Genomic DNA, 27,647 nt, shown 5'->3' with positions numbered 1-27,647 from the left:
AGGGGCAGACAGAGAGGGAGACACAGAATCTAAAACAGGCTCCAGGCTCTGAGCTGTCAGCACAGAGCCCGACGTGGGGCTTGAACCCACAACCCATGAGATCATGACCTGAGCCGAAGTCTGGCACTCAACTGACTGAGCCACCCAGACGCCCCATATGAAACTCATTAAGTATGTGTAGAGACGTGAATCCCCGTCAACAAACTCATTCCAGTATTTCCTATGTCACTCCATATGCAAATCCTCCCTGAATATAAGACTGACAACATTTGTTTATAAAAGTTTATAGGGATGATCGAAACAGTTTGAAACAGAGGCAGAAAACTGAACTGAATCCTGTGTGTATGTCCATGCATTACATTAAAAACACATATGGAGGCACCTGGGTGGCTCAGTCCATTAAATGTCCAACTTCGGCTCAGGTCAGGATCTCACCATTCAGTTCGTGAGTTCCAGCCCTGCATCAGACTGGTTGCTGTCAGCACAGAGCCCATTTCAGATCTTCTGTCCCCTCCCCCTCTCCTTCTGCCCCTCCCCCTACCCCATGCACATGCTCTCTCTCTCTCTCAAAAACAAATAGACATTAAAAAAATAGAAACACATACGTATAAGGCATGGGCATGGAATGGAAAGTGTGTCACATTTAGGGTTAGAAGATCTGGGATCAAATCCCTGATATTAAGCAGGCAGCCATCGGGCCTGGCTTTCTAATCCATAAAATTTAAATCATAAGATAATCATAATAAAGATTTAAATTATAAAATAATAAAAATTCTTTAACTTCCACATAGATTTATGAAAGCAAAACTAGATAACACACATGTAAGTGCTTTGTAAACTTGCAAAGTGTTTCACAACGTGAAGTAGTATTACATAAAGCCTATATATGTGTGTGTGCACGTGTGGGTATAAATGCATGTGCACGTATGTGTACGTGTGCATGTGTGTTGAGTATTTGGGATCTTGGATTCATTAACATAGCCCTTTAATCCCTCCAGGAACGATAATTCAATTTTCACTGCTAAACTTCCTGCTGTGTCTGGTGTCTGTTCATTAGCACCTCTAGAAAGCAGATGACAAGGAGATTAAAATTTAAATCCAGTAATTTTCCTTTCTCTTAGCTTTTCTCGTTAATGATTTATTGGGAAGATGGAAAAGCATGGCTAAAGGCAGTTTCATTCTTTAACAGATTTAATTGAAATATGATTACTATTTTCTCAACTACAAAAAATATATACAAGAGGAAATAATAACAGCCCACAACTGAAATTCCTTTTCTTATTCTTAAAACAGGATTACCAAAATCTTCACACCCTTAGTATGTTATCCATGAAAAGAGGCCTTGCCATTTTAGGTAGACCATAGAAATTCTGTATTCCTTTTCTTGTACCTTCCTGAATGTGTTCTCCACGTTACAAACCAGCAAGCATGCTACATGTAAAACATACATACGGGGAGAGTCATCACATCGAATCAAAAACATTTATAAAATGTTAAACTCTTAAATTATATATTTTTATCATTAGTAAACTATTTTGGCACTTCTGTGAACTTGAATGTACTTACTTGCCAGTGAGGAGCTCATACACTAGAATTCCCAGGGACCAAAAATCCACACTGAAGTCATGTCCTTTGTTGAGAATGACTTCAGGAGCTACATACTCTGGCGTTCCACAGAATGTCCACGTTTTCTGTCCAGATCCTATTTTCTTAGCAAATCCAAAGTCAACCTGGGAAAGAATGTCGAAGACATTTTCAGAGACCATAAAACTCATGTTCTTTAAGTCTCCCTCTGACTTTTCCTATCTTCTGTCTATACCTCCATCCTCCCCTTCACACACACACACACACACACACACACACCACACTGACACTCTCATGTATTCTTTTGTAGGTCCAGGTATGAATCTAGTTACACTGGAGAAAGTTCCATGCACACACCCTCTATGCCCAAGACCCCTAGAGGATAAGAGGAATGGCTAGCAAGAGTAGACGATTACAACAAATGTGAAGCTCAGAGCAAGCAGACAAATAATTTTCCAATCAGTGGTGGTATATTCATCAGGAAGAGAAAAGAAAGGGGAAGAGATCGGCCCTGGTGCACTTCAAGCTCCATCATAAAAAGAAAAATACTAACAGAATTCAGAGTTTGGGAAAGGGAACATTATTGAAAAAAAGAAAGGGGGTCTTAAAATTCTGATCAATCTTTAAAAACCATTATGAACAATGTCCACACCCTTTACATTTTGGCATTCCAAAGAAAAAGCTGGGATCATCTCATCTCAACTTTGGCCAGACTGTGTACACTTTCAATCCTTCTGAGGGAGGTCAGTGGTGAATAGCACCTGCACGAAATTATTTGTTCTGGAAAGACACAGTCAGCGCCCACTATCGGCCAGGCTCTGTGCTAGGCTTACAGATACAGAGCTGACTAGGAGAAACTCAGAGTATTGGGAATACTTATACATATGTGATTAATATTATTTTATGTGATACATGACACAGTAGACAATTGTACAGAGGGACAGAAACACAGACTTCTGGAACATAAGGGAGAAGACCACTAGGGAAGATGTCATTAGGAGGTAATATCTGAGCCTGGCCCTGACTAAGGATCAGGAACTCTCCTAGGGTAATGAATTAGTGCTACCCTCATCCATCCTTTCCGAATAGGGCCCTCCACTTCTCTGAGACTCTATTCAACGAACTAACTCTGTGCACAGAATAGAGACAGGAAAGAAGGCCGGAGCAACAGAAGGCTCTCTCACTGAATGGAGGCAGTGTATATGACTGACATCCTGCCCTGCAAAACAAACAGTTGGTTTCTGTCCACAGGGGCTATTTAGCATGTACTTTTCATCTCTAATACATACAGATATTATTTTAATAAAACCACCCTCCACCTCTCTGAAGTAAACAGAGACACAAATTATACCTGGGCCTCAACATGCACATGTTAATAGTTTCATTATGCATGGACTATCCCAATAATATGGCAATAATATCGGCCAAAAGAAAATAAGGCTAATATATCAAAAGAGGCCCTCACCTAAAAGCGTATGTCACTGAACTAGAGAACCCAGCCCTCGTTTATTTACTTGACTATTAATACTTAAAGTCTTTGTTTTACCCTAAATCTCTTAGGAATTTAGCTTTTTACTAATGCTTTTTAGTACTTATCATACAACAGCAAGGATTTCCTTATTAGAAAAAGGGAATTTAAACAGCCTAATTTGAAGCTGGCTTTTACTGTTTTATCTATACAAAATGACTCATAAAGATGATATCTAAGGGATGACTGAGTATATTATGAAATTAAAATCTGTAACCAGCTGAGATTAGCTTATCTACTTATTCCTCAGAGAAAGAACTGATATGAAAATCCTAGCTAATTTTATAAAGACTGAAATTTAAGAGACAAGAAAGCAATGCTTATAATTGCATTTGTGTGCATGCACATATGGAAATATTACATTTTGTTGTTTCGTAATAGCCTTTCAACTCATTTTTTGTTTCATTGTATTTAAGTTTTCCATTTCAAAATGACTGGAAGGTCATTAGATGTTTAGGAGAGTTTTCCAGCCCTGAAAGTGGGGAATTTTAATTCGAACAGCTGGGTTTGCTTTTGTAATATTTGAATATTGGCCCACAGAGATGGCAATAATTGTATTAAGATTTTAAGGTTTACGAAAACTTACCACTTCTCTCCTTTGATCCCATCAACTTTATTTTAATCCATTTGGTCAGAGGAAATCCACACTCAGACCCATCCAAAGTCACGTGCCTAATAAAGAAGGCCCCAGATCTTCTGACGTCAAGTTCTGTGTATTCTCTATAGACATTCATACCACCTCTGTCTTGTACCACTCTGGATTCCACCATGAAGCCTCAGTCTTCTTTTAACACTATCTCTTCTGGGCAACAGAAATGTAAGCTTCTTCCTTCATTCAGTCAATGAGTATCTACTGAATACCAATATGTACCAAACACCAGGATACAAAGCCCCATTTCTCCCAGAGATTACATTCAAGAGAAAGAAGAGAATATGCATAAAAATAGAAGATCACATATAATAATGCCAGATAGTGACATATCCTGTGAAGAAACATCTGGCAGAGTTAGGTATGGAGATCAATAGGAATTTTACTTTAAATAGGATGACTACAAAAAGGCTCTTTGAAGATGTAGCATTTGAGCAGATTTCAGCAGGAATCTGTGTGAAATAAGAAAAAGAGCTCTATAAAAATCTAAGCAAGACTAATTCTGACCGAGAAAGAGGAGTGTAAAGGCCCCAGCATTTGGGAACATGCATAGTAAGTTCAAGGATCAGCAAGACGGCCAGTGTGGCTGGGTCCCTGCATGAGGGGAAGAGAGACAGTGGATGAGGGCAGATTATGTGTTGGTCTGGCAAGCCCCAGAAAGAGCTTCAGATTTGTTTTTTGTCTAAGAGACTGCTGGAGGATAAAGAAGGGTGATGCATGTCCTAATGTCTTAAAACAATCATTCTAGAAGGCAAGAAAACAGACCCCCACTGTTCAGAAAAGAAATTCTAACAAAACTGGGCTTTCAAGAAGAATATCCAGAGAAGCTACACACAGGCTTTCCCTTGTCTCTATTAAATTTCTATTATTAAAAACAGCTTACATTATGCTGGGAATTCAAAAGCATTAAGTCTCCAAAGATTTTAATGAACTAGAAGGTTTTAAGATGCTTCTAAACCTGTAGCGGTGATTGCATCATTCAGAAGTAGAAAAATTAGCATTGTGGCTTGCTGGACCTGTGTCCAGTAAGTATTAGCTTCTTTCCCAGAAGTTTCTCTCCGGGTCAGTAAATTTGTCAGATATTGGTTCTCTTGGTCACATAAAAAGTGGATACAAAATGACCAGTCTAATTAAGCCAAATGATTCATGGGGACATAACATTCCAAAAAAATATTTATGTGGAATTTTCAGGTCACTTACTTTGCCCAAGTCTAGACAAGGGTAAAATGGAATCTGTTTATCCTGTCTGCAATAACCAAAGATGATTTCACGTCCTTGCGATACTAACGTCCATCCACTAAAACAGGCAACAGTGGATGGCTTCCACTGTATGGAACAGGGAGTGAGGGAGGCTAGGGTATGGAATGGATGAGTCTTTCATGGCAACAGCCCATTTTTATGGGGGTGTTGTGACTCACCTGAAATACTTAGAGCATTTACTAGTAAGTGGGCAAGGTCAAGAGGAGCTCTGCGTGCACGAGCACAAACTGAAAAAAAATCTTTTGAGGCTCATCTTATATGCCACCACCTCTTTGAAGCTTTTCTTGCATTTACAGAACTAATTCTCTTCTCCTATGAAGTTCTTTAACATTGTTTATACTCCACAGTTACATCCCTCATGCAGCATCATCTAGTTGTGTGTTGAGTACATCTAGCTCCTTGAAGAGAAGCATTATGTCCTATTCATTTTGTAGCCCCTACAGCATTTATAACACAGCATATGTTCAACACCTGTTTGGTGAAAAAAGCTGCATGGAGAGATAACTGTTAACACTGGTTTCAGTAAGATATGTAAATGTATATGTATGATCTTTACAACAGTTTTGTGAGCTAGGGACTATCACCTCAATGTTAAAGATGAAAAAATTAAAGTATTGGAAGGTCATGGATACTTGAGGTGAGACTTGAACCAGGTTTCAAAGGGAGCCTTCCCATTTTACATAAATTGATGAGGAAGCAGACAACTTTTAAGGGCAAGGAAGCAGCATATTTTAAGCACATTGGTGGGAAAAGCTGAGTTGTTACTTAATAAATCCAGCTGATAATGGTCTGGGAAAAGGAATATAGCTGAACCTGATGATTCCTTTTATTTTTCAAGTTAGGAAAAACTCAATACATATAAAATAAGGTGACATACATGCAGGTTATAAAGCATGGGCATAAAAGCACCCTTGTACCCACCACCAGGTTAACAAAGTAGAACCAATGCAGAAGCCCTGTGTGCTCCTTGCTTGGTGTCCTCCTGCGTGTTACCAAGAGGCCACCACTATCCTGACTTTTGTGTTGGTCAGGTACTCGTATTCATTTCTAATTATACCGCATAGAATCCTTAAGTAAAATAAATTCTTGTTTCTAAAAATTTTAGAAAAACCCTATATTTAGTTTGCACAAAATGCCCATTTTCACTTAAAATTATACTTGTGAATTCGATTGATATTGGCGTGTGTTTATTTTCACTGCTGTATCATACACCACTGAATTAACATGCAATGGTTTTTTGGTCTGTTACGCTGCTAACAGGCATTTGTCTTAAACCTTATTGTGTGCTATCATAGAAATGCTTCTATTAGCATCATCTTCCATGTTACCTAGCAGATGTAGATGAAAAATGGGAGAAGTACAAGGCCAAAGATGCGGTGTCTTCAATTTTACGACATATTGTCAAATTACTTTCATTAGGGATCCTACTGTATTAGCACTCCCTTCACCAGCAGCATGTGTAGCATTCCTGTTGCTCAGCATCCTTTAGTGATATCGACTTTTATTTTTGCCATTTTTAAGCATCGAATCACTGTGGTTTCAATTCGCATTCCCCCCACATTAGTAATTAGTTTGAACTACAGCATTATAATTAGTTCTGATATCTGAGAGAGTTTCCTCCCACCCTGTTCTTATTTGTCTTCAGAAATGTCTTGCCTATTCTCGGCCCTTGGTTATTCTAGATAAACTTTAGCATCAGTTTTCCAAACTTCAAGGAAAGGTTCTCTGGAATTCCACTGGAAGTGTATCTAATCTGTAGATCATTTCGGAGGCTATTCGTATCTTTGTGATGTCGAGTCTTCTTTTTTTTTTTTTCAACGTTTATTTATTTTTGGGACAGAGAGAGACAGAGCATGAATGGGGGACGGGCAGAGAGAGAGGGAGACACAGAATCGGAAACAGGCTCCAGGCTCTGAGCCATCAGCCCAGAGCCCGACGCGGGGCTCGAACTCACGGACCGCGAGATCGTGACCTGGCTGAAGTCGGACGCTTAACCGACTGCGCCACCCAGGCGCCCCGAGTCTTGTTATTTTTAAACCTAGTACCTCTTTCTGAGTTATAGTAATTAATGCTCTAGCTACCGTAACAAACATATCTAAGAAAGTATAAGAGCTTAAAGCTCGACATTAATTTATTTCTCTTTTCATAATGAGTTTTCTTGAGCAGTAGGGGGACCTTCAAGCACTGGGACAGGGACACGGGCTCTTTCCATGTTATGGCTCTGCCAACTTCAAATCTCGGCATTTGTTGGCCGCAAGGCAGAAAGACTGCATCAAGATCATGTGCAGGGATCACTATCAGCCTAGGTCTGATAATGGTACACAGCATGTCAGCTCACACTTCATTAGCTAGAACTGTGCCCCAGGGCCACACCTGGCCACAAGGAAGGATGGGGTGCCTTGTCTAGCTCTGTGCCCAGAAGAAAGAGAATGAGCCTATTAATTTACATATTTTAACGTCTTTCTATGAATTCATCTAAGTTCCTCAACAAAGCTCTTACACGTTTTTGTTAGACTTAGTCCTAGACTTATATTTTTATTTCTATCATGTAAAATATATATGTTCACATGTTTTTTAAAAATGGTATTTGAATTTGTATTTATCAACTGTGGTTTTGATAATTAAAAACACACTTAGTTCTCATATTACTAATCATGTATCAGAATCATACTAAACTCTTCACTTAATTTTAATAATTTATTGTTACACTCTGGATTTCTATATAATCCTGTCACATAGGAAAATAGGTTTTGTTGTTTATGTCTCAATCTTTCCATTTTATTTATATCTTCCTGCATTGGGTTAGAACCTCCAGTAAAACACAGAAGCTCTTATTTCACTGACTTTTAAAAGCATACTTCTACTGTTTCATCATTATGCGTGGTGTTTGCTCCAAATTTTTGTTACCTATCTTCCATTGGGTTAATACAATTTATTTCTATTCCTAATGGCTAAGATTTTATCATAGGTGAATGTAGAAACATATCAAAAAATTCTCTGCATCTACAGAGATGTTTATATCGTTGTTTTTCTTTGTTAATATATTAAAATGGTGATTTGGTTTAACAGAATTTTTTTTTAATTTTTTAATGTTTACTTGTTTTTGAGAGGGGGGGAGGGGCAGAGAGAGAGGGAGACACAGAATCCAAAGCACCAGGATCCAAGCTGGCAGCACAGAGCCTGAAACGGGGCTCGTGCTCACAAACTGAGAGATGGTGACCTGAGCCAGAGTCCGATGCTTAACCGGCTGAGCCACCCAGGTGCCCCTTTAATAGATTTTTTTTAATGTTAAACTATGCTTGAGTTCCTGAGATATATCCAGTTTTGTTATGATGTCTTGTTATAATTTGTATTCAGTTTGCTAATATTTTACTTTTGATTTTTACACTAAATTTACGAGCTGGATGGCTAGATGGGACATTCATTTGCCTTCCCAAGGAGCTTCCTTTGGAGAACCAAGTTCATACTAGCCTCACAGAACAAGATGGAAATTATCTCTTACTCCTTTCTGAAAGAATTCACATATGATTAGAATTATAAGTCCTTGAAGTGAATCTTCTGGATGTGGTGTGCTATAGACTGAATATCTAGGTCTCTACAAAATTCCTATGTAGAAGCTCTAAACCCCAATATAATGACATTTGGAGGTGGGGCCTTTGGGAGGTAAGTAGGCCACAAATTAGGCCAGTTATCATGAATGGGATTAGTGCCCTTATGAAAAGAGACACAAGAAAGATTCTCTCTCTCTCTGCCACGTGAGGACACAGTGAGAAGATAGCCATCTGCAAACCAGAAAGAGCTCTCACCAGAACCCAACTCTTCATATATATACAGCATTTACATAAATAAATACATATTTCATATGCAGTAGTAAAGTTGCCCAAATACTTTCTAAACCACATAAATCTCTGCTTTAACTGAAATTATGTCCATTCATAATGGTATTTGTCTGTATCTCTTCTGTTTTCTTTTGATCAATACTTCCAGTTGGTTAATTTTATTAGTCTTCTCAAAACATCAACCTTGGCTCTGTATCCCTTTTATTTCATATTTTATTGAGTCATATGCTTATTTTTTCCCTTCCTTTCTTTGGCTTTATTTTGTTTTTCCCGTTTCCATCTTCTTAAGTTGAATGCTGAACTCATTAATTCTTTAGCCTTTCTTGTTTCCTAGTTGGAACATTTAAGACTATAAATATCACTCTATCATTTTAGTTACAACCCACATGCGTTGATATGTAGTATCTATTGTGCAACTCTGTTTTATAATATTCATTAAAGTGTCTTCTTCACTTATTTTGAAATATCCCTAAAATTCCAGTGAGATGATTTATGATTTTTGTTGTCGGTTTCTTCCTGTTTTTTGTTTGCTTTTAATTTCTACCTTAAATACATTGATATCAGTGAACAAAACTTTTATGCTCCTATTTTGGAATCTTTCATTCATTCCTATATGCTTAGCAATGTGCTAAGTCTGGCAGTAAGCACCAGAGCACAAGTTTCTATCCTCATGGGGCTACTAGAATAGAGGGGAAGACAGGTCGTAAAGAAGCAGGCAACAGTATCAATGTGTAATATGCTCTACATTGTATTTTCCTATATAATACTCACTATAAGATTAAGTTGCTCTATTACCACATGAGAAGCATTACTCACATGAGTTAATAGCACGACCATATACAACATTTACTGATGAGTGATGAGTTAATAGCACGACCATAGAGAATGTTTATTGATTTTCTGGATGACTACCAAGTTTTCTCCTGAGCAAACCCAAGAAGGCTAACTACTACACTAATTCTGCTTGGACTGAGAACAGGTGGGCTTTTCTTTAACTACTGTCCTGCATCTTAACATTGTCCTTGATTCATTCATGATAACCAGAAGTAAGACCCTTAACCATTATTGCCTTCATCAGCTTTCTTTGGCCTTGAAAGTAGAGAAAGATACAGGAAATTACTGGATGGACGGGTCAGAGATGGTGATGTGAGATTCTTCATGTTCTTTTAGTAATATCTGCTAATCCTTAATCTCCTTTCAGTGTATTTACTGAGAGACAGCTTGGCCCAGGTAGGATTCATTTGGGAACAAATCTGGCTGGCAATCTCAGGCAGAAGCCAATCTCTTCCTCTTGGGGAAGAAGAGTAGAATGAAGTCTTCATGCCTCACATCCTACAAATTCATCCTCTGTAATCATCACAGAAAGGCACATCCCTACATCCTCTACAGAGACACTTCTAAAACCCAGACCTTTCTCTTACGTAGGTCCTTATTTTCCAGGCTTTAATTGGTTGTGCTTTGCTGGAAAAAATAAAAGGCCATTCCTTTCTTGCTGTCCTTAGATACCTGATTCCTCACAGATATTGCCAAGAAATGATGTAGGAAGACGAGAAACACCATTTAATCAAAATTTGTAGAATGAGGTCAAGGTCAGCCTTACAAGGAGTATTTGATGTCCAAGGCTAGACCGCCTAGTGTCCATTACCCAGATGTGCATTCTTGCTGTGCTGTCACCAGGCACACCCCCCCCCCCCGCCGCCACACACACACACCTCTATTGCAGTCCCCTCAGGAACCCTCAGTGGGACAGCTCAGCTGGGCTGCCAGCCGACAACCTAATTCCTATTTTTCATATTTGCTGAAACTTGCTAATGGCCTAGTGTATGCTCAAATTTCATTAATTCGTATTCTTCAACTCTTGGGAATAATATTCTATAAGGCCAGTAGATCAAGTTTATTAATTGTGCTGTGCACCTCTTCTAAAGCTTTAATGACTTTCGGTCTGAATGTTCCATCAATTTCTGAGAGGTATATTAAAATTTCCTACAGTTGTTCAATTCTCCTTATTATGTCTTTCAAATTCTGCTTATTTTTGAAGCATTTTGGTGGGCAAATAAAAGATCTGGACTTTCATATTATCTTTCATATCATCAAAGGGTAAAGATTTTATCTCTAGCATCACTTCTTTCCTAACAATGAAATCTGCATTTACATTTGTTGACTATTTTCCAGACATCATTTTTTTTTATCCTTTTAACTTCCAGCCTTCTGTATCCTCATGCTTCATGTCTGTCCCTTATAAACCTGATGGAACTGATTTTTATTTTTATTTTTATTTTTTTCAACGTTTATTTATTTTTGGGATAGAGAGAGACAGAGCATGAACGGGGGAGGGGCAGAGAGAGAGGGAGACACAGAATCGGAAACAGGCTCCAGGCTCTGAGCCGTCAGCACAGAGCCCGACGCGGGGCTCGAACTCACGGACCGCGAGATCGTGACCTGGCTGAAGTCGGACGCTTAACCGACTGCGCCACCCAGGCGCCCCTGATTTTTATTTTTAAACCTATTTGATGATCTTTATTTTTTTTAATCTGGAAAGCAGGCTACACATATTAGATTTCTTTCTACTCTCAGTTTTTGTACTTTCTTTTGGATTGGTTCCTGGGTTTCCTGGTTCTCTCTTGCTGTCTTCTTTTAAAATGACTGACATTGTCTCCTACTTTAATTCCAATTATACCTACACTCAGTTTTCATGCTGCTGTTGTTCAGTTATTTGGCATTTTCTCATTTTCAAGAGTATATAGCAGAATGAGAATGATTACTTTACACCATAATTTTAAAAGACTTAACATGTTTACCATCTTTCTAAGGTGACATCTCAGACCCTTCATCAGGGATCACTTTTCATCTCCCTTAAAGCACATCCTTTGTATGAAGGTGGTAAACACCCTTCATCTTTGACTAAAAATGCCCTTATTTCACCCTTTTGAAAGCCTTGGATTTACAATTCAAGTTTATCAGTTATTTTCTGTCAGAATTTAAAAAATTCTCACTGTGTTATGGATTCTCTTGTCGCAATTGCGTTGTCAACTGAAAGCCTAATTTTTACTACTTTATATGTAAACTGTCTTTTCTCTTTGATAGCTTTTAATACTCTTTTTGTTTTTGCTGTCCTCTGCCACAATAAATCTCACAGTAAATCAGGGCTGGCCCAGTGTGACCAACAGAATATAGTGGAAGTGCTGAGATGTGACTCTGAGAGTAGGTCTTAAAAGGCATCGTAGCTTTTCCTTGGATGACTCATTCTGAGGCAAGCCAGCTGCCATGCTGTGAAGACATTCAACCATTACTGAGGCCCATAATGCCCCCAACTGACAGCCAACATCAATTTCCCAGCCATATGAGTAAGTCACCTTGGATTTGGATGCCCTGGTTAAGTCCTACACAAGCTTCCAGGTGACTGAATCCCCAGCCAACATTTGACTGAAAATTCATGAGAGAGCTTAGGTCACAACCACCCAGCTGAACCACTCCCCAAATTCTGACCCACACAAACTGTGAGAGATCATAAACAAGTCTTGTTGGTTTAAGCCATTACATTTTGGAGTGATTTGTTACACAAAGATAGAGCTACAGCATATACAATTTGTCCCAGATGGGATTTGTTGGGGCTCCTTTACCTGATGATTAGTGTTTTTCATAATTTCTGAAAAGTTCTCAGATGTTGTTTCTTTAAATATTGCTTTTCCCTCACTTTCTATATTACATTTATCTTGGACTCCAGTTCAAAACTTTAAGAACTTCTCATTGTATTTTATTATTTTTCATCTTTTTTGTCTCTCTATGCAACATTCTGTGAAAATTATTTAAATTTATCTTTCAGTGAACTGTTTTTCTCTTTGTTAATCATCTGACATTTAACCTATTACATTTTTCAAATTAACATATAATTTACAAACGATAATAAGCATAGATTTTTGGCATATAGTTCATTTAATTTTTATGTAGCTTATATATGTAACCACAACTACCATATAGTCAAGATATAGACACCCAATAGGTCAGAAGGATGCCTCTTTCCAGTCAAATGCCTCTCCCAGAAGCACTCATTGTATTGATTTCTACCATCTATTCTAGAATATCAATAAATGTAATCATACAGAAGATACTCTTTTGTATCTGACTCCCTCTGGTCAACATGGTTTTTAAAATTCATTGTTACATTGTTACATCTTATATTGTTGCTTATAGTAATTCATTCTTTTATGTCACTGAAGAGCATTCCTTTCCTTAATGTTCTATCCCTTTACCTTTATACATTTAATTGGTTATGGACATTTTGGCTGTTTCTGACTTGGGGACTTCTAGAAATAAAGCTGTTATGAATATTCTTGCCCAAGATTTTTGAAGACATGATTTCAGTTTTTCTAGATAAATACCAACGAGTGAAGTTTCCACCCATAAGTCAAATTTTTTTGTCATAGATAAGGTGTATGCTTGACTCTATAAAACTGACAAATTATTCTTCAGTCTTTCTCCACTAGAGATTTAGGAGAAAGTCCTCACCAACACTTGGTATTGTCAGTCTTTTAAATTATAGTCATTTTAGTGGATATGAAATGGTTCTTCTTTGTGGTTTGAATTTGCATTTCCTTGTTGACAACTGATATGGCTCATTAATCATTCCAGTGTCTTCCTTTGTGGAGTAATTTTTCAAGATCTTTGACCTTTTTTTTTTTTTTTTTTTTTTTTTTTTTTCAGGTTGTCTCAGGGTGCCTGGGTGGCTCAGTTGGTTACACATCCAACTCTTGATTTCAGCTCAGGTCATGGATCTTAGTTTGTGAGTTTGTGCCGCACCTCAGGCTCTGTGCTGATGATGCAGAGCCTTCTTGGAAAACTCTCTCTCCCTCTCTCTTCCTCTCTCTCTCAAAAATAAATAAATAAATATTTTTAAAAAATTGGGTTGTGTTTTTATTATTGAGGTGTAGGAGTTATTTATATATTTTCCAATACAATCAAGTCCTTTGTCATTTAAATATGTATTGCAAATACTTTCTCTCAGTCTATGGCATGCCTACTCATTTTTTAGTGTCTTTTAATTATCAGAAGTTTTTAATTTTGATAAAGTCAAATTATTATGGACTGCATGTTTGTGTCTCCCCAGAATTTGCATGTATAAACCCTAATCCCCAATATGATGGTATTTAGAGGTAGGGCCTTTAGGAGGTAATCACGTCATGAGGGTAAAGCCTTCATGATGCAATTAGGACCCTTATAAGAAAAGAGCCTCCCAATCCCATGCCCTGTTTGTGTGTGTCTACCTCTCTCTCTCTCTTTCTCTCTCTCTCTCTCTCTCTCTCTCATTGAAGGAATGAGAAGTCACCTTTCAGTCTAGAAGTGGTTTCTGACCAGTCAGATACCAGATCTGCCAGCACTTTGATCTTGTTACTTCCCAGCCTTTAACTATGAGAAATAAATGCGTGTTATTTAAGTCATCCAGTCTATGAATTTTTATTATAGCAGCACAAAATTTTTAAGATTACTATTATTTGTATTCTAAGAAATCTCTGCCTACCTCATGTTGTGAAGATATTATTGTGTGTTTACTTTTGGATGCTTTATAGGTCTATTTTGATAGACCTTTATAGGTCTATTTTGATCCATTTTGAATTCATTTTTCTGTATTGTGTGAAGTGGGAGTCAGGTTCATTTTTTTTTCCACATATGCATATCCAGTTGTTTCAGCATTGTCTGTTGAGAAGCTTGGCTTTTCTCTTTTTGCTAAAAATCAGCTGACTTTATATGTCTATTTCTGGACTTTATTCTGTTAGATTAAGCTATTTGTCTATCCTGTATCATGACACTCTCTTGATTACTGTAGCTTTATAGTGTCAGATATAAATTCTTCAATTTTGTTCTTTTTTCAAAGTGATTATTAATTTTTCTAAACTCTGTGTTTCTATGTAAATTTTCAAGTAAATGGCTCAGTTTCTAAAAAGGCACCTACTCCAATTTATATCACAATGGCCTTGAATTTGTAATTTGGAAAGAATGGACATCTTGCCAAATATTGAGTTATCCAATCTATGAACATTTATACCTTACCATTTAGTTATATTTTTTTTCTCAGCAATAGTTTGTGGTTTTCAGTGGAGGTCTTACACAGTTTTACATGTTAAGTGTATTCAAATTTATTTTATAACTTTTGATGTTATTGTAAATGGTATTTTATTTCATTTATAAATTTTTGAAGTTAGTATATTAAATACAGTTTTTATTTATATAATTGGTTTAATTGACTTACTTGACTTATTTTATTTATATATTGACTTTGAACTGGTAATCACGCTTAATATTTCTAGTCCTTTTTGGTAGATTCTTTAGGCTTTTCTACATAAACAATCATGTTGTTTGAAAATAAAGACAGGTAACTTCTTCCTTTCTCATCGTTGGCCTTTCATTCCTTTTTCTTGGTTTATGACATTTGCTAAGACCTCTGTTATGATGTTGAAAAAAAAATGTAGGAGACATATACCTATCTTGTTCACAGTCTAATGTAAAACTGTTCACTATTTCACTGTTAGGTATGATGTTAACTAAAGATTTATACCTCATGCGTTATACAGTGAAGTGTGTCCTGAAATGAATAGCTGGAAACAGCTGTAGCAATGTGGATTTTTTTCACCCAGCATGGTTCCCTTTTTTTAAGCTCTGAATATTTACTTTTTGTTGCTGTCATTCACACATTTTTACATGTATATTATAATTAATCTCAACAAGAAGATTAGTCCAATGCATGCAACTCCACCATTAATGAAACTTCCTTGGATATATAATTTTAATTATATATTCTTAAGTCCTTAATAGAATTTTTATCGATTAGTTTTTTTTCTAAACCTGTTGGATTTTTTCTCTGTTCCTTACTCACTTGCAATTCTCTGTCTTATGTTTTAAAAGGCATTTGATGTATCAATTTTACATTCTGCGTCTGATTACTCCAATATATGAGGCACTTATATGCCTGCCAAGGAATGCTCATGGTACTTTCTTCCATCATATATACTTTTTGTTTTGTCTTTTTTTAAATGTGAGCTCATATTCTCTAGGATTTTATCTCTGGGAGTTCTTTGTATTCTGAGTTAAGAGTACATTCATCCAAAGAGAATGTCCACTGATTCTTGAAAAGCTGAGCATGCTACCAACATGAATCCATTTTAAAATTCTTGCATAGATTTTTCTATCTTTGAAGACTGAGCACCCAACCTCCATGAAGACGAGCCTATAGCCAAGAATTCCTAAAGGGGACTCTTCTGTTCTTCTACCAAATGCTCAATAATGAGAAAAGCATGTTTTCTTGCATGCACTCTGTCTTTATAAATTAAATCCTTTTTTCCTTGTTTTCTAATTTTCTAAGAGTGTAATCTGTGTGATCTCTGGCTCTTATAAATGTTCTGTGATTCAACTTCCCACACTTCCTAGGTCCAAAACCTAGTCTCCTGTTCTCAGAAGGTGAAGCTACTAAAATCCAACTTCTAGGTCATCTAGACTGCTGGGTGCCCACAAGACAGCAGCTTCCTTGTTTGAGTTCTCTGCTATACTCCTGCTCAAGCCTGGTTCCCACCTCAGGGGAATCCTAGTGCTGTCTGATAAAGTCAGCCATGCACGTAATACTGTTTTTCATGTTTTATCCACATTTTTAGACACTTGGTAGTGACAGGATTTCAGTACATCGAGTTTGATATATAGCCAGAAATGGAAATATTGAAAATTTATGTCTTAATCTCTAAAGGATTTAGCTTTAGCTGTCATTCTTCATGTAACTAGTTGGCAAATGAGTTAGCTAGATGGATAACAATGGCAAACAGGAGAAATATTTACTGACCTCCATGTCTGTGAATAATGAATATGCTATCATATTTTATTTATTTTTTTTTAATTTTTTAACGTTTATTTATTTTTGAGACAGAGAGAGACAGAGCATGAACGGGGGAAGGTCAGAGAGAGGGAGACACAGAATCCGAAACAGGCTCCAGGCTCTGAGCTGTCAGCCCAGAGCCCGACGCGGGGCTCGAACTCACGGACCACGAGATCATGACCTGAGCCGAAGTCGGCCACTTAACCAACTGAGCCACCCAGGCGCCCCATATGCTATCATATTTTAAATGATAGATTTAAAAAAAAAAAAAAAACTACAAAAAAAAGGAATGAATTGAATGGATAGTCTGTACAACTCATAATGGCTTTAGTTCTAGAATGTTCCAAAGAGTTTCCCTAAATAGCTGCAAGAGGCATAGCCAACGAAGGAATTGTGAAGAAAGAGGAGTGATTGAGGCCTGTGTTAGTACCTCACCAGTTCTCAAAGCTGTCTTTCACAGACAAAATAAAGCTTGAATGGATCAAAATGTTTCTTGGAAATACACCAGATTTCACATGAAAGGACTTATTTTACTCCTTTACTATGGAGGGGAATCACTTAGCAATTACACATAATAAATTTAATTCCTGAGGCTAAATAGGAATAAGCTAAATTACATGTTATTCTATGTAACATGTGGGTGATAAAACCCATCTCATCAATTGTGAAATATATTAATTGCAAAATGTTTCGCACAATTCTTTACACATAACACACTAAACTGCTTATAAAATGGTAGCTATTATTTCCATATATAAAAGTTTTGACGTGAGAAACTTTTAGTATCTTTGCAAATGTTACATTCAGAGATGGTTTAATGTTCCCGACAAACTGACAAAATAAACTCAGGAAAACTCAGCCTGGGCTCTCCATCCTGATGGGGTTCCCTCCTGAGGTCCGAAGTGCCCTGGTTTCTCCTCAATTATGACTGCCCAGTTCTCTTATAGTTTCACACTGAAAGCAGTTTATGTGATTGGTAGCATTTTTTTTTTTTTTGTAGTGTGACCTGCCAGGGGATTTATGTGAGGCATTAGAGATTATAAAGACGGATATCAAGGAAAGTCTCTGTTCTTAAGAAGCCTAGAGTCTAGTGTTGTGATTCTCAGTCCTGGTTGTACTTTAGAATCACCTAGAAAGATTAAAAAAAAAAAAAAGAAAGCCTGTCATATGCGTATCTTTTCTCCCTATACAGACAGTGGCTATCTCGGGACAGAAGAAAGACAATCATTTTCTTTCCTTATTCCTTAGAACCAGTCCCTATATACAGCAGGAATGTATTAAAACCTACTTCAATTCATTAAACAAAAATATTAACAGAATCCAATTTATAGGCATTCTATTAAGTGAATCCTTTGTAGCAATCACAAATATGGTTGAAATATAAAATTTCTAAGCCAAAAAGAATGTACTCGTAACACTTCTGTGTTAATGGTGCCAATACCACAGGGCATATCCCCCATGGTAAAAATAACCAGTGTACAAAAATATAAACAAATTTGCAATTATGACACAACTCTGTGTTTAGAAAATAGCTCTTATGATACTGTAAGTTACAGAATTTGTCTTACCAATTTAAGATAACCCTCAGCATCTAGAATTAAGTTTTCTGGTTTCAGGTCTCTGTAGATAATACCTAGTCGGTGCAGGTAATCAAATGCTTCTGTTACACAAGCCACGCAGAACTTGGAGGTGGGCTCATCAAAGCTGCCTCTGCAATGAAATCATTTTCCCTCTTAATGCTCTAGACACACATATTTATTATCTATTCTACATGTCAATTATTGCTTTGGTAAATGTATACAACATGAATGCTTTGTAGGGTATCAACACTGAGTAGCATTTTGTACCACCAATGAATTACACTAAAGAAATTTAGGGGGATACTTGGTGCAAGCGAGAAGTACTTAGTTAAAATTAAAGTGTCTACAACCAAACACCATTCTGGTAATCATATATGAACACACAAAATAGAAACGTAAGAAAAATTAGCCTTTTTTAGACATTTCTGGCAAACTCTGGAGAAAATACAACTACTTTAACGGGCAGCTTAAAGCAGATTTCTGTAATTTATTGCTTGACTTAAAAATGACTCAAGTGATCATTTTCATTTCCTGTTGGTATAGCACGTAACAATAACCCATGTAGGAACAGGGTCGTAACTCTTTCCTGTTTAGTGTAGCTCAGTGATATTAGAGTTGCCCTGTGGCAGCACTATCCGTGGGTTTACACACTTAGTTATTAAAATGTGTCAGTGATTTGCTGCACGCAGTAAGAGAAGGGTGTGGCTTCGGAATAAGAGAAACTGGTTTTGACTCCGGCGTCTTCCATCACCATGTCCTCAGGCAAGTTGTGTGACTGTCCTAGCTTCAGTTCCCTTTCTGTCAAATGGGTTTACTACTCATCACGGTTTGTTTTGAGAATCAGACACAGTGCCTAACAGATAGCAACTCCCTTCCTAAGCAGATTTGCCAGTGGAAGCAATGATGGAGGACACAAATGTTTTTGTAGGTATCATGCACAAGTCTTTGCACCCTTCCAGGTTTTCCCCATTGGGATCCATCCAAAAATATGTTCCTAACACAAACACATCTATCTCTTCTCAGATACTCAAAAGTCTCCTATTACCTAGGTCTGTAATTCTCCACTATGAATGCACATTAGAATTGCCTGAGAGACAGTTAAAAATCATTTACTGGACTCCATCCAAGATGAAGCAAATCATAACCTCTGGCACTAACGCCCAGCATTGTGACTTTGTAAAGCTCTCCACTTGATTGTAACAAGAAGCCAGAGTTAAGACCCACAGGCCCAAGTAATACCTGTCCAAATGTGTGGCCTGGAATTAACCTCCACAATCTCATGCAAACTACCTTCCCATCCCGTTTTGCTGGGATAATTCTGCTCCAAATTATCCACAAAGAGACATAATTCTATTTCTGCCTTCCTGTCATATTTTACATTGGTTTTCCTTCCCCTCTGCCTTCCCAAATTTTGTTCACCTTTAGAATTTAGTTCCAGTCTTTCCTTTGTCATCACATTTTTATATCTTTCCTCTCCTCTGAGCTTACAATCGTCAACACTCATTTGGCATTTAATTACAAATTGCCAACTCTTCTGTCATATGTAGCGTACACACTAAATAATAAAATGTTTTGGGGCACCTGGGTGGCACAGTCAGTTAAGCCTCAGACTCTTGATCTAGGCTTGGGTCCTGATCTTGCGGTTTGCGAGATCGAGCCCCGTGTCAGGCTCTGTGCTGGCAGTGCAGAGCCTGCTTGGGATATTCTCTCTCCCTCTCTCTCTGCCCCCCTCCTGCCTGTGCATGCGTGTATGTGCTCTCTCTCTCAAAATTAATACATAAACTTTAAAAGCAATAATGGAACGTTTTAAAACTTCGCATTATGTTATCTCCCCAAATAAAATCTAAACTTTATTGGAGAAAAATTTATAGTTTTTATCCTTCTGGTTAGAAAAGTCTACATTGTCTAGAAAATGTCCACACTGCCCACAATGGAGCCTTGCCCCATTGGTGGTACTCAATAAATATGTGTGGTTTCAATTATGTAGGAATCACCCCTTCTGTAAAACTGAATCTTCGCAGGAATCTTACTCTGCTTTTAGTGGGGGCTTCATGTTCCCCACCCCCTTTCTTCATTTCCCTGGGAGAGATTCAGAATCAGTAACATTTCGGCTTATAGCCACCCTGCCTCACACTAACCATGTGATTGTGGAGAGTTCACACCCTGTTGAAGCCTGGGATTCTTCGATCCCTAATATGGAAATGACAGTGACTGCCTTACAGGGTGTCTATTGCATAATTATAATGTTAGCTAAGAAAATACCCCCACTACTATTTTATCAAGTCATAATATTCTCTTAGAACCATTTCGTAATGACCTTCTATCTCTTTAAATGATCATGAATAAAGTAGATCAGATGTAGATCATGAATAAAGTAGATCATCCCTTAGATCAGATGTGAGAACACAGGTTATTGTTTATAATCCTTTTCCATTACCTGTCCCTTAATATACTCCATAGCTCCCCACCTAAGCAGGCCTCCAGAAGCATGTACACATACTTATTGTCCTTGAAAGTACGATATAATCTGTGAAGACACATAAAAACATGTTTATCGTTAAAAATCTATTTTTGAAAGCTTTTTAAAGTTGCTTAAGAACATCACCAATAACATTTAGAACACTGGTGCTCATCTCATTCCAAACATCCTACAGCTACATGGGACTTCCCTCCAAATCCTCCTTGATCTTTCTTCCTGTGTTGTTTTGCACATGTTAACCCCTTTCTTCAGACTGCCCTCCCTCTCCACACAGAGTAACCTTCTTCATCTCAGTTTCACTGCAATAGTGTTATCCCTTCCTCAAGACCAAGCTCATTATCCCACCTACCAAATACAGTCTGTCTTTTCTCCAGAAGCCCAGAGACCTCTGCATATGTCTCCTTATGAGCTGCCTTCATGCCCATGTCTTATGTCTCTTATGTCCTCTGGTTGGTCTCAAAAACTAGACTGTGAGACAGAGACCTGTAAGCAGTAAGTTTAGTGGGAAGTGTACTTGGGAACAACATCCACGGGGGAGGAATAAGACACACTTGGGCAGCAGGAGACTTGGGCTATTCTAGTTTCTTATTTCAACAAAAGCCTCAGCCTCAAGGAGCTCTGCCATTATTGGATGCAGGATGTATCTGGAGACAGAGTAGAATCTTGGGCAAGGTGGCTCTCTCTACCTTAAAGCAATGGCCAGGAAAGGACTGAGCTAGAGCTAGAGTCCTCAGTTGGCGACACTCCCAGACGGTGTAGGAACGACAGCCTCAATCCCGATGTGGGACCTGGGTAGGGTGCCATACTTCAATAGTGGGTGAAGGCTTACTGGCCAGATCATGTGCAGACAGCAGAAGCAATCTAATAAAGTGGTTCAGTGTTGGCTCTGGATCCAAGATGCCTAGGTCTGAATCCCTGACCCACCATTTATTAGTTGTGCAACCCAGCTTTCTTATTGCTCTTGAGGACAACCATTACTTTTACCTCATATCATAAAGGTCAGATGAATATATGTATATTCATTTGATTATAAATTAATTATACATTAATTTAATGTAGGTTATATATCTGCATACATAATATATAAAATAAATAAAAATATTTTAAATATATATATCACATATTATATAGGTGAGATATATATATATATATAACCACATAGTTTGCTAAGAAGAGTGTCTAGCACATGTTAATTTCTGAATAAGTGTTATTAACATTGATTATTATGTTATTATTGCCCTACTATATGCCAAGCATTCTGCAAAGAGCTAGAAATGAGAACAGGAATAAAATCCAATCCATGCCCCAAAGCTGTTCACGATAGTTTGTTAATGAATTATTGATCAAAGGGGGGGGGGCATTCTGGAAACATAGTTAACATAAAAAATAATTGGATGACTCTATTGCCAGCATTGCCTGGGTTCAAACCTTTTTGTCTTGAAAGAAAATGGGTGTGGGAATACGGGTAGGCAGGAAGATTCTCTCAAGACATTTGATCAAAAGACATAAATTCTATTCGTTATAGGGGCACTTTATATCACCCAGGAATCACTAAAGCTACACTCTGAGGTCAGGACATGTATGAAAATAAATGTCTTGACTGGCCTACACCACCAACTGATGAATCACAAGTAAAGAGAGCTGTGGTCTAGAATAACATATCTCTTCTAAACTCTGGGCATAACCACAGAAAGAACAGTGACTATTAGGAGATGGATCTTTCAGCATCTAGGCATTGCTAGGACTGCGCTCTGTTGCTCACTGGTAACCTCCATTTGCCCAAATGCCACCTCTTGCAGAAATTCACCAACAGCATGTCCTCTGAGGGCTTCATGTGAATTCTTTGCTTCCTAAGTTCTGCCGTAGGTATGGATTAAATAATCAGTTGAAATTATTCCACAATAATTTTATATTCACACACACACACACACACACACACACACACACACACACAATTTTCCTGAGATTTACTTAAGAATAAAAAAATCCAAACTCCTGACTCCAAACCTCAAAGTTCTAACATTTTGTGTGTTGTTGCTGTGACAGGGATGGAGAATTCAGAGTGGGGTCTTCTCTCCCTCTTCTGTTCTCTTGCATGAAAACATTCAAAAGAGCCTACAGTCCAAATTCCGGGGGCCAAATGCTCACTTACTTCACGATGAAGGGAGAACACAACTCTTCTAGAATCCTCTTTTCTGAGTAAACGTGCTCCTGTTGCTTAGTGTCAACGATGTGCTTCTTCCTTATACACTTCATAGCAAAAGCCACATTCTCATTTTTCACTTTAACCTAAGTAAGAAGAGAAAGATCCGTCAAAACTAACTTAGTAGGAAAGATTTGTAACGTCTATATAAAACAATAGTAACCAGTGAGAGTTAAAATTCTTTCATATTTAAATGGTATGTGACCTTTCAACCACTCATCCCTCGGGGCACTAAGTTTTATTCAGGTGTATACCCTTCCCTTTCATTGTAATTTCCAGAAGAGTTCACGTATCTGGAACATGGCCCTAAAATCTTTGCATTAACACAAGAAAAAAAAACCCTCTACTTAGATTTAATGGTTAGAAATCTATTCACTTTTGAGTGTGTGATCTAAAAAACGTTGACCAGAACTGCCAAGAATTGTTCTGTCTGAAGATTCACTTCTTTGATTTTCCAAACAAAACATATTCAATCAAAACCCGTATCTGTGCTATCCAATACAACAGCAAGTAGTCGCATGGGGTTATTTAATGTAAAATTAATTAAAACTAGAAATCCAGTTCCTCAGTTGCACTAGGCACATTTCAAAAGCTTGCCAGCCACATCCAGCTAGTCACTACCCTCCGGATAGCAGAGGGATAGAACATTTCCATCGGTGCAGGGAGTTCTTTTGAAGCCTGCTGCTTTAGATGGACAAACAAAATTTTCCCTTGAAAGGAAATAAAAAAAAATTTAAGAGATGTTTATTCAGATAGGCTTAAGACTCCATAAGCAGACTATATTTGACAAGAAACGAAACTGCGCAGAAATGGCTGCACCCCATACTTTGCACACATTTGCCGCTGGTGCTGCCTAGGACTTTTAAATCAGTGGTGGAATTATTGTTTCAACTATGGCTTGTTATTGGGTTATTCAATTATTGGAATTATTGTTTCAATTATTATCATCTAACTATATAAAAAAAAAAAACAGATCTCAGGATTGTTAACTCAATCCTTTTGCCAGGATCTTCGGTGAAAAATACCACTGCAGATGGATAGTGCCCTTGTCTCTCCGTATGGCATAAAAAAAAAAGCCAAATATTCTTTGGCTTATCAAGAAATAGTTTCTTTCCCCCTCACCCATCAGAGAGGAAGTACTGACTGGGTATGGAGCGTACTATCCAGGTCTCCTGGCAGCATGTCAGATCTGCTCATGTCTAGGGCCATCCAGCAGATGAAGGTGTCAGCCTGGTTCCCGGAGGTTAATGTACAGTGAATCGTGAAAAATCTGCTGGACGAAGAAGGACTTGGTAATTGCCAAGGGTTCAGAGCCATCTGTACCCAGTAAGGTCACAGATCTCCATTCTACAGTTTCCTCAGAGCACTTGATCTGACAATACCACTCTGTTACTCCTTGGAAGCCAGTTATAAAGCTCAGAGAGGTGGTGATGTGGAAAATATAGCCCAAATCAGGATAAGTTCCCAGGTGTCCTGATCACCACTACAGAAGGCTGCTCTTTAAATATTTCTTTAAATTCATCTTCTTTTCTTCGTTTCTGATGGAAAATCTTGAGCAATCCCAAAATAAGATAATGAAAGCCAAATACAGACATGGCGGTAGAGTTGTGTAAACTACAATATTAAAGATTTTATTTCTATAGCACTTCTCCTGGACACATTCTTCTTTTCTTTAGTATATAGTTAACGGGTCATAAGTGTGTGTGTGTGTGTGTGTGTGTGTGTGTGTATACATTTTGCTGTTAGAAAATACATTTTTAATGTTTTATAGCCTCTGGGAGTGCTCACTTGGTACATTCTCCAAAAATTATAATCAAGAAAAAAAATCACAAAAGGATGTGATGCAAGAAGCTTGCAATACGACCTATATGATTACAAGTTACTTATTAGCACAGACCTGCTACTATACAACACACAGAGTGAAAAATTACTTTCTCAATTTCAGCTCAAAGCAACATTTAAGATAGCAATAACAATTCATATATTCCTCCAAGATACCCTGGAATATAAAACAAAAAAAGTCAAAAGGCTTCTCTCAGATGCTTGAAACGTAAACCCCTTACAAGCTCAACTCTTCCGAACCCACCAACGCCCAGTGTTGCAATAATCTCAAGGTTCTGGAATGGGGATGATGAGGAAAATCTGGCCACCTTCTCCTTCAGCTGAATCATCTCCAGAGAGAGTGCTTTGGACAGCTTCCAGTTAGACATGGATCTCCTGCATAAGAAAAGCGAAACTTTGCATACACTCCTTTAGTCAGGCCAGGGTCATGCCACACCTAAATCCCACTCTTAACAATAGTATTATTTCTGCCAGTAATTACTACCCATGCTTGCTACAAAAGCTGTTTCAACTTGTAGAGGATCAGATTCAGTTATGTCTGGAGAGAAAAACAATAGAACATACAAACAAAAAACTTGCACACGCACACACACACACACACACACACACACATTAATAGACAAATGTCAAACTGAATCAATGAGAGGTAAAAAGAGCTGAATTGTGTAGTATTTAAAGTATATCTCAATAAATCTGTTCTTGTTGTTGTTGTTGTTGTTGTTGTTGTTTCTGAAGAATCAACGAGAGGAAATAAAACCAGTGAGCCATTCCTTTGCTACACATACAGGAGAATGCCACGCTGAGAATCTTTGCTGTGTTTTGCTATTTTTGTCAGGTTTCGAAGCTTTCCATGGATGAACCAGAATAACTGCTTAGTCAAACATGAAAAATACATTCCTACTTTGTAGCTAAGTATCATTATTTGGAAATACTCATTTTTCTCTTTTAATTAAGGTTTACTGCTCTGGATTATATATTCATAAATTGTTCTTACTACAAAAGGCCTTTGACATAAAAACTGCAAATACATTCCTTGCCAAAAGGAAACAAACAAAAACAAAACAAAACAAAAACAGAAACAAAAAAACACCACATAGCAAAAAAATTCTGAGGTTCTGATTGAATGTTCTCATTTACTTCAAATGTTAGTTTTCTAGAACTTTTGACTCCAGCTTCTTAAGTGAATATATTCTTAAGTATTTACTCTATAAAATGTAAAGGATTTTCAAATTTTAATTTTACAAAGTAGTTTTTCTATTAAGCACAAAATTCTTCATCAATATTACCATATCATTATTATTGTTATTATTACTATTATTATTACCCAACTCCTTCCTGTACACACACACACACACACACACACACACACACACACCCCTGGGCAATAACTCCTTTATATTCTGAAATAATTCTGATGCTACCCCAGCTGTCTACCTGGAATCAGAATGAATGGCTTACACTAGTCCGTTGGCATTCTTGTGTGGTTTCCATTTCCATTTCTGAATTAATCTCCTTTTGAGCTAAGTCATCAGACATAGACTCCCATCCCAAGGCCGCCTATCAGGAAATGTCTCCCTAACATTACTACTCAAAGCTGACTACTTGCAGACTAAAATAATATCTACACTAGTAGTGTTAAGTAGCATCCTCTTTGTAGAAGATCAATTTAAAAGAACTCCCCCAAATTTTCTAGTGATGGCACACAGAAAGTTATTAGTACATGGCGAATCACACTCCTGTGCTCTTTCATCTACTGCTGGAAGTCCTATGAGGCTTAAGAAAACGTTCTTCCACTTACTTTGCATGTCTTTTCTCATCATCACGGTTTAGGTTTGCCACATACCCTTCAAGGTATTTTTGGAGTTCTTCAAAAGTCCCGACTGTTTGGTTGAATGTCCTAAGTGAATAAAATAAACAGTTACTATTGTAACCTGACATTTTCTCAAGCTCATAAAAGACCATTTGTATGGTTATTCATGGCTTTGTAAATGGTTTCTCAATAATTTCAATAATTTATATTACATTAAAGTTGCCATAAATGGAGAAGTTATATAATTTATCCTGTGAGTTTATGAAAACAAAGAAAAGAGAAAATATTTCTGGAGTTTTCTGTCTTGTGGTTCAGGTTTACCAGCAATTTTTTTCCCCCCAGAGGACAGTGGACAGGAAGTAGTCTACATAATCTGTTTACTGAGTCAACAGGTTACATGGACTGCAGATTTTCCTAACTTTGCTTCATCAAATTAAGCTATTTATTTTAAAAATCAAGGAAAAAATTTATCTTTTCTTTTCCCTCGATAATGCTCCTCATTTCACATTTCTTCATAATTAAATCTACATGTTTTACTTTATCTTGGTAGTTTTCTGAGGCCCCGCCAATATCTTCCCTTGCCCTCTCTCGCCCTTCACAGATCAGACTTGACCTTGCCCCATCTACTTTCCCCATCCCCACCAAACTGTCTGCGGGAACTCATACAAAGCACTGCACGTGAAAAATAAAGAATCCCCTTCCTCACCAGTGAAATATATTTTCTCGATTATCTTTTCAATGTTTCTCTGCCCTTACATTCGACAATCTACCTTGATTTGTGACTTTTTAGGGTGCTTCTCTTGCCTACTGCAATATAGTATCCTTCTAGAAACTACGCTTTAATCTTCTTGGTAAATCTTAAGCACTTGGGCATAAAAAATTAAAGGAATGAGAATTTACCTCAAAACAACTAAAACTAATAAACCAGAGCCATCTCATTACTGTACTGTTGCCATTTATTGCTTTCCTAGCCCTGAAGACCTCTCCCCATGTTGAACTGACCCCAATATACATTCAC

At 37.6% G+C, this 27,647-nt stretch overlaps 1 protein-coding gene across 1 annotated transcript in view; it reads right to left on the bottom strand.

The window, feature by feature from the left end:
* Positions 1 to 27,647, bottom strand: part of PRKG2 (protein kinase cGMP-dependent 2) — a 104,097-nt gene that overhangs the window by 17,065 nt on the left and 59,385 nt on the right. The window contains exons 10-15 of the mRNA XM_030313603.1: positions 26,618 to 26,716; positions 25,041 to 25,194; positions 22,927 to 23,063; positions 20,733 to 20,822; positions 18,284 to 18,425; positions 1,567 to 1,730 (exon numbers count right to left, since the gene is read on the bottom strand). Coding sequence (XP_030169463.1) covers positions 1,567 to 1,730; positions 18,284 to 18,425; positions 20,733 to 20,822; positions 22,927 to 23,063; positions 25,041 to 25,194; positions 26,618 to 26,716 — 786 coding nt within the window. The remainder of the gene's footprint in view (positions 1 to 1,566; positions 1,731 to 18,283; positions 18,426 to 20,732; positions 20,823 to 22,926; positions 23,064 to 25,040; positions 25,195 to 26,617; positions 26,717 to 27,647) is intronic.

The sequence above is a fragment of the Lynx canadensis genome, chromosome B1 (genome assembly GCF_007474595.2).
Source record: "Lynx canadensis isolate LIC74 chromosome B1, mLynCan4.pri.v2, whole genome shotgun sequence".
NCBI classification, from domain to species: domain Eukaryota; kingdom Metazoa; phylum Chordata; class Mammalia; order Carnivora; family Felidae; genus Lynx; species Lynx canadensis.
Note: the sequence above shows the minus strand (reverse complement) of the source record. Positions and strands in the feature narration are given on the sequence as shown.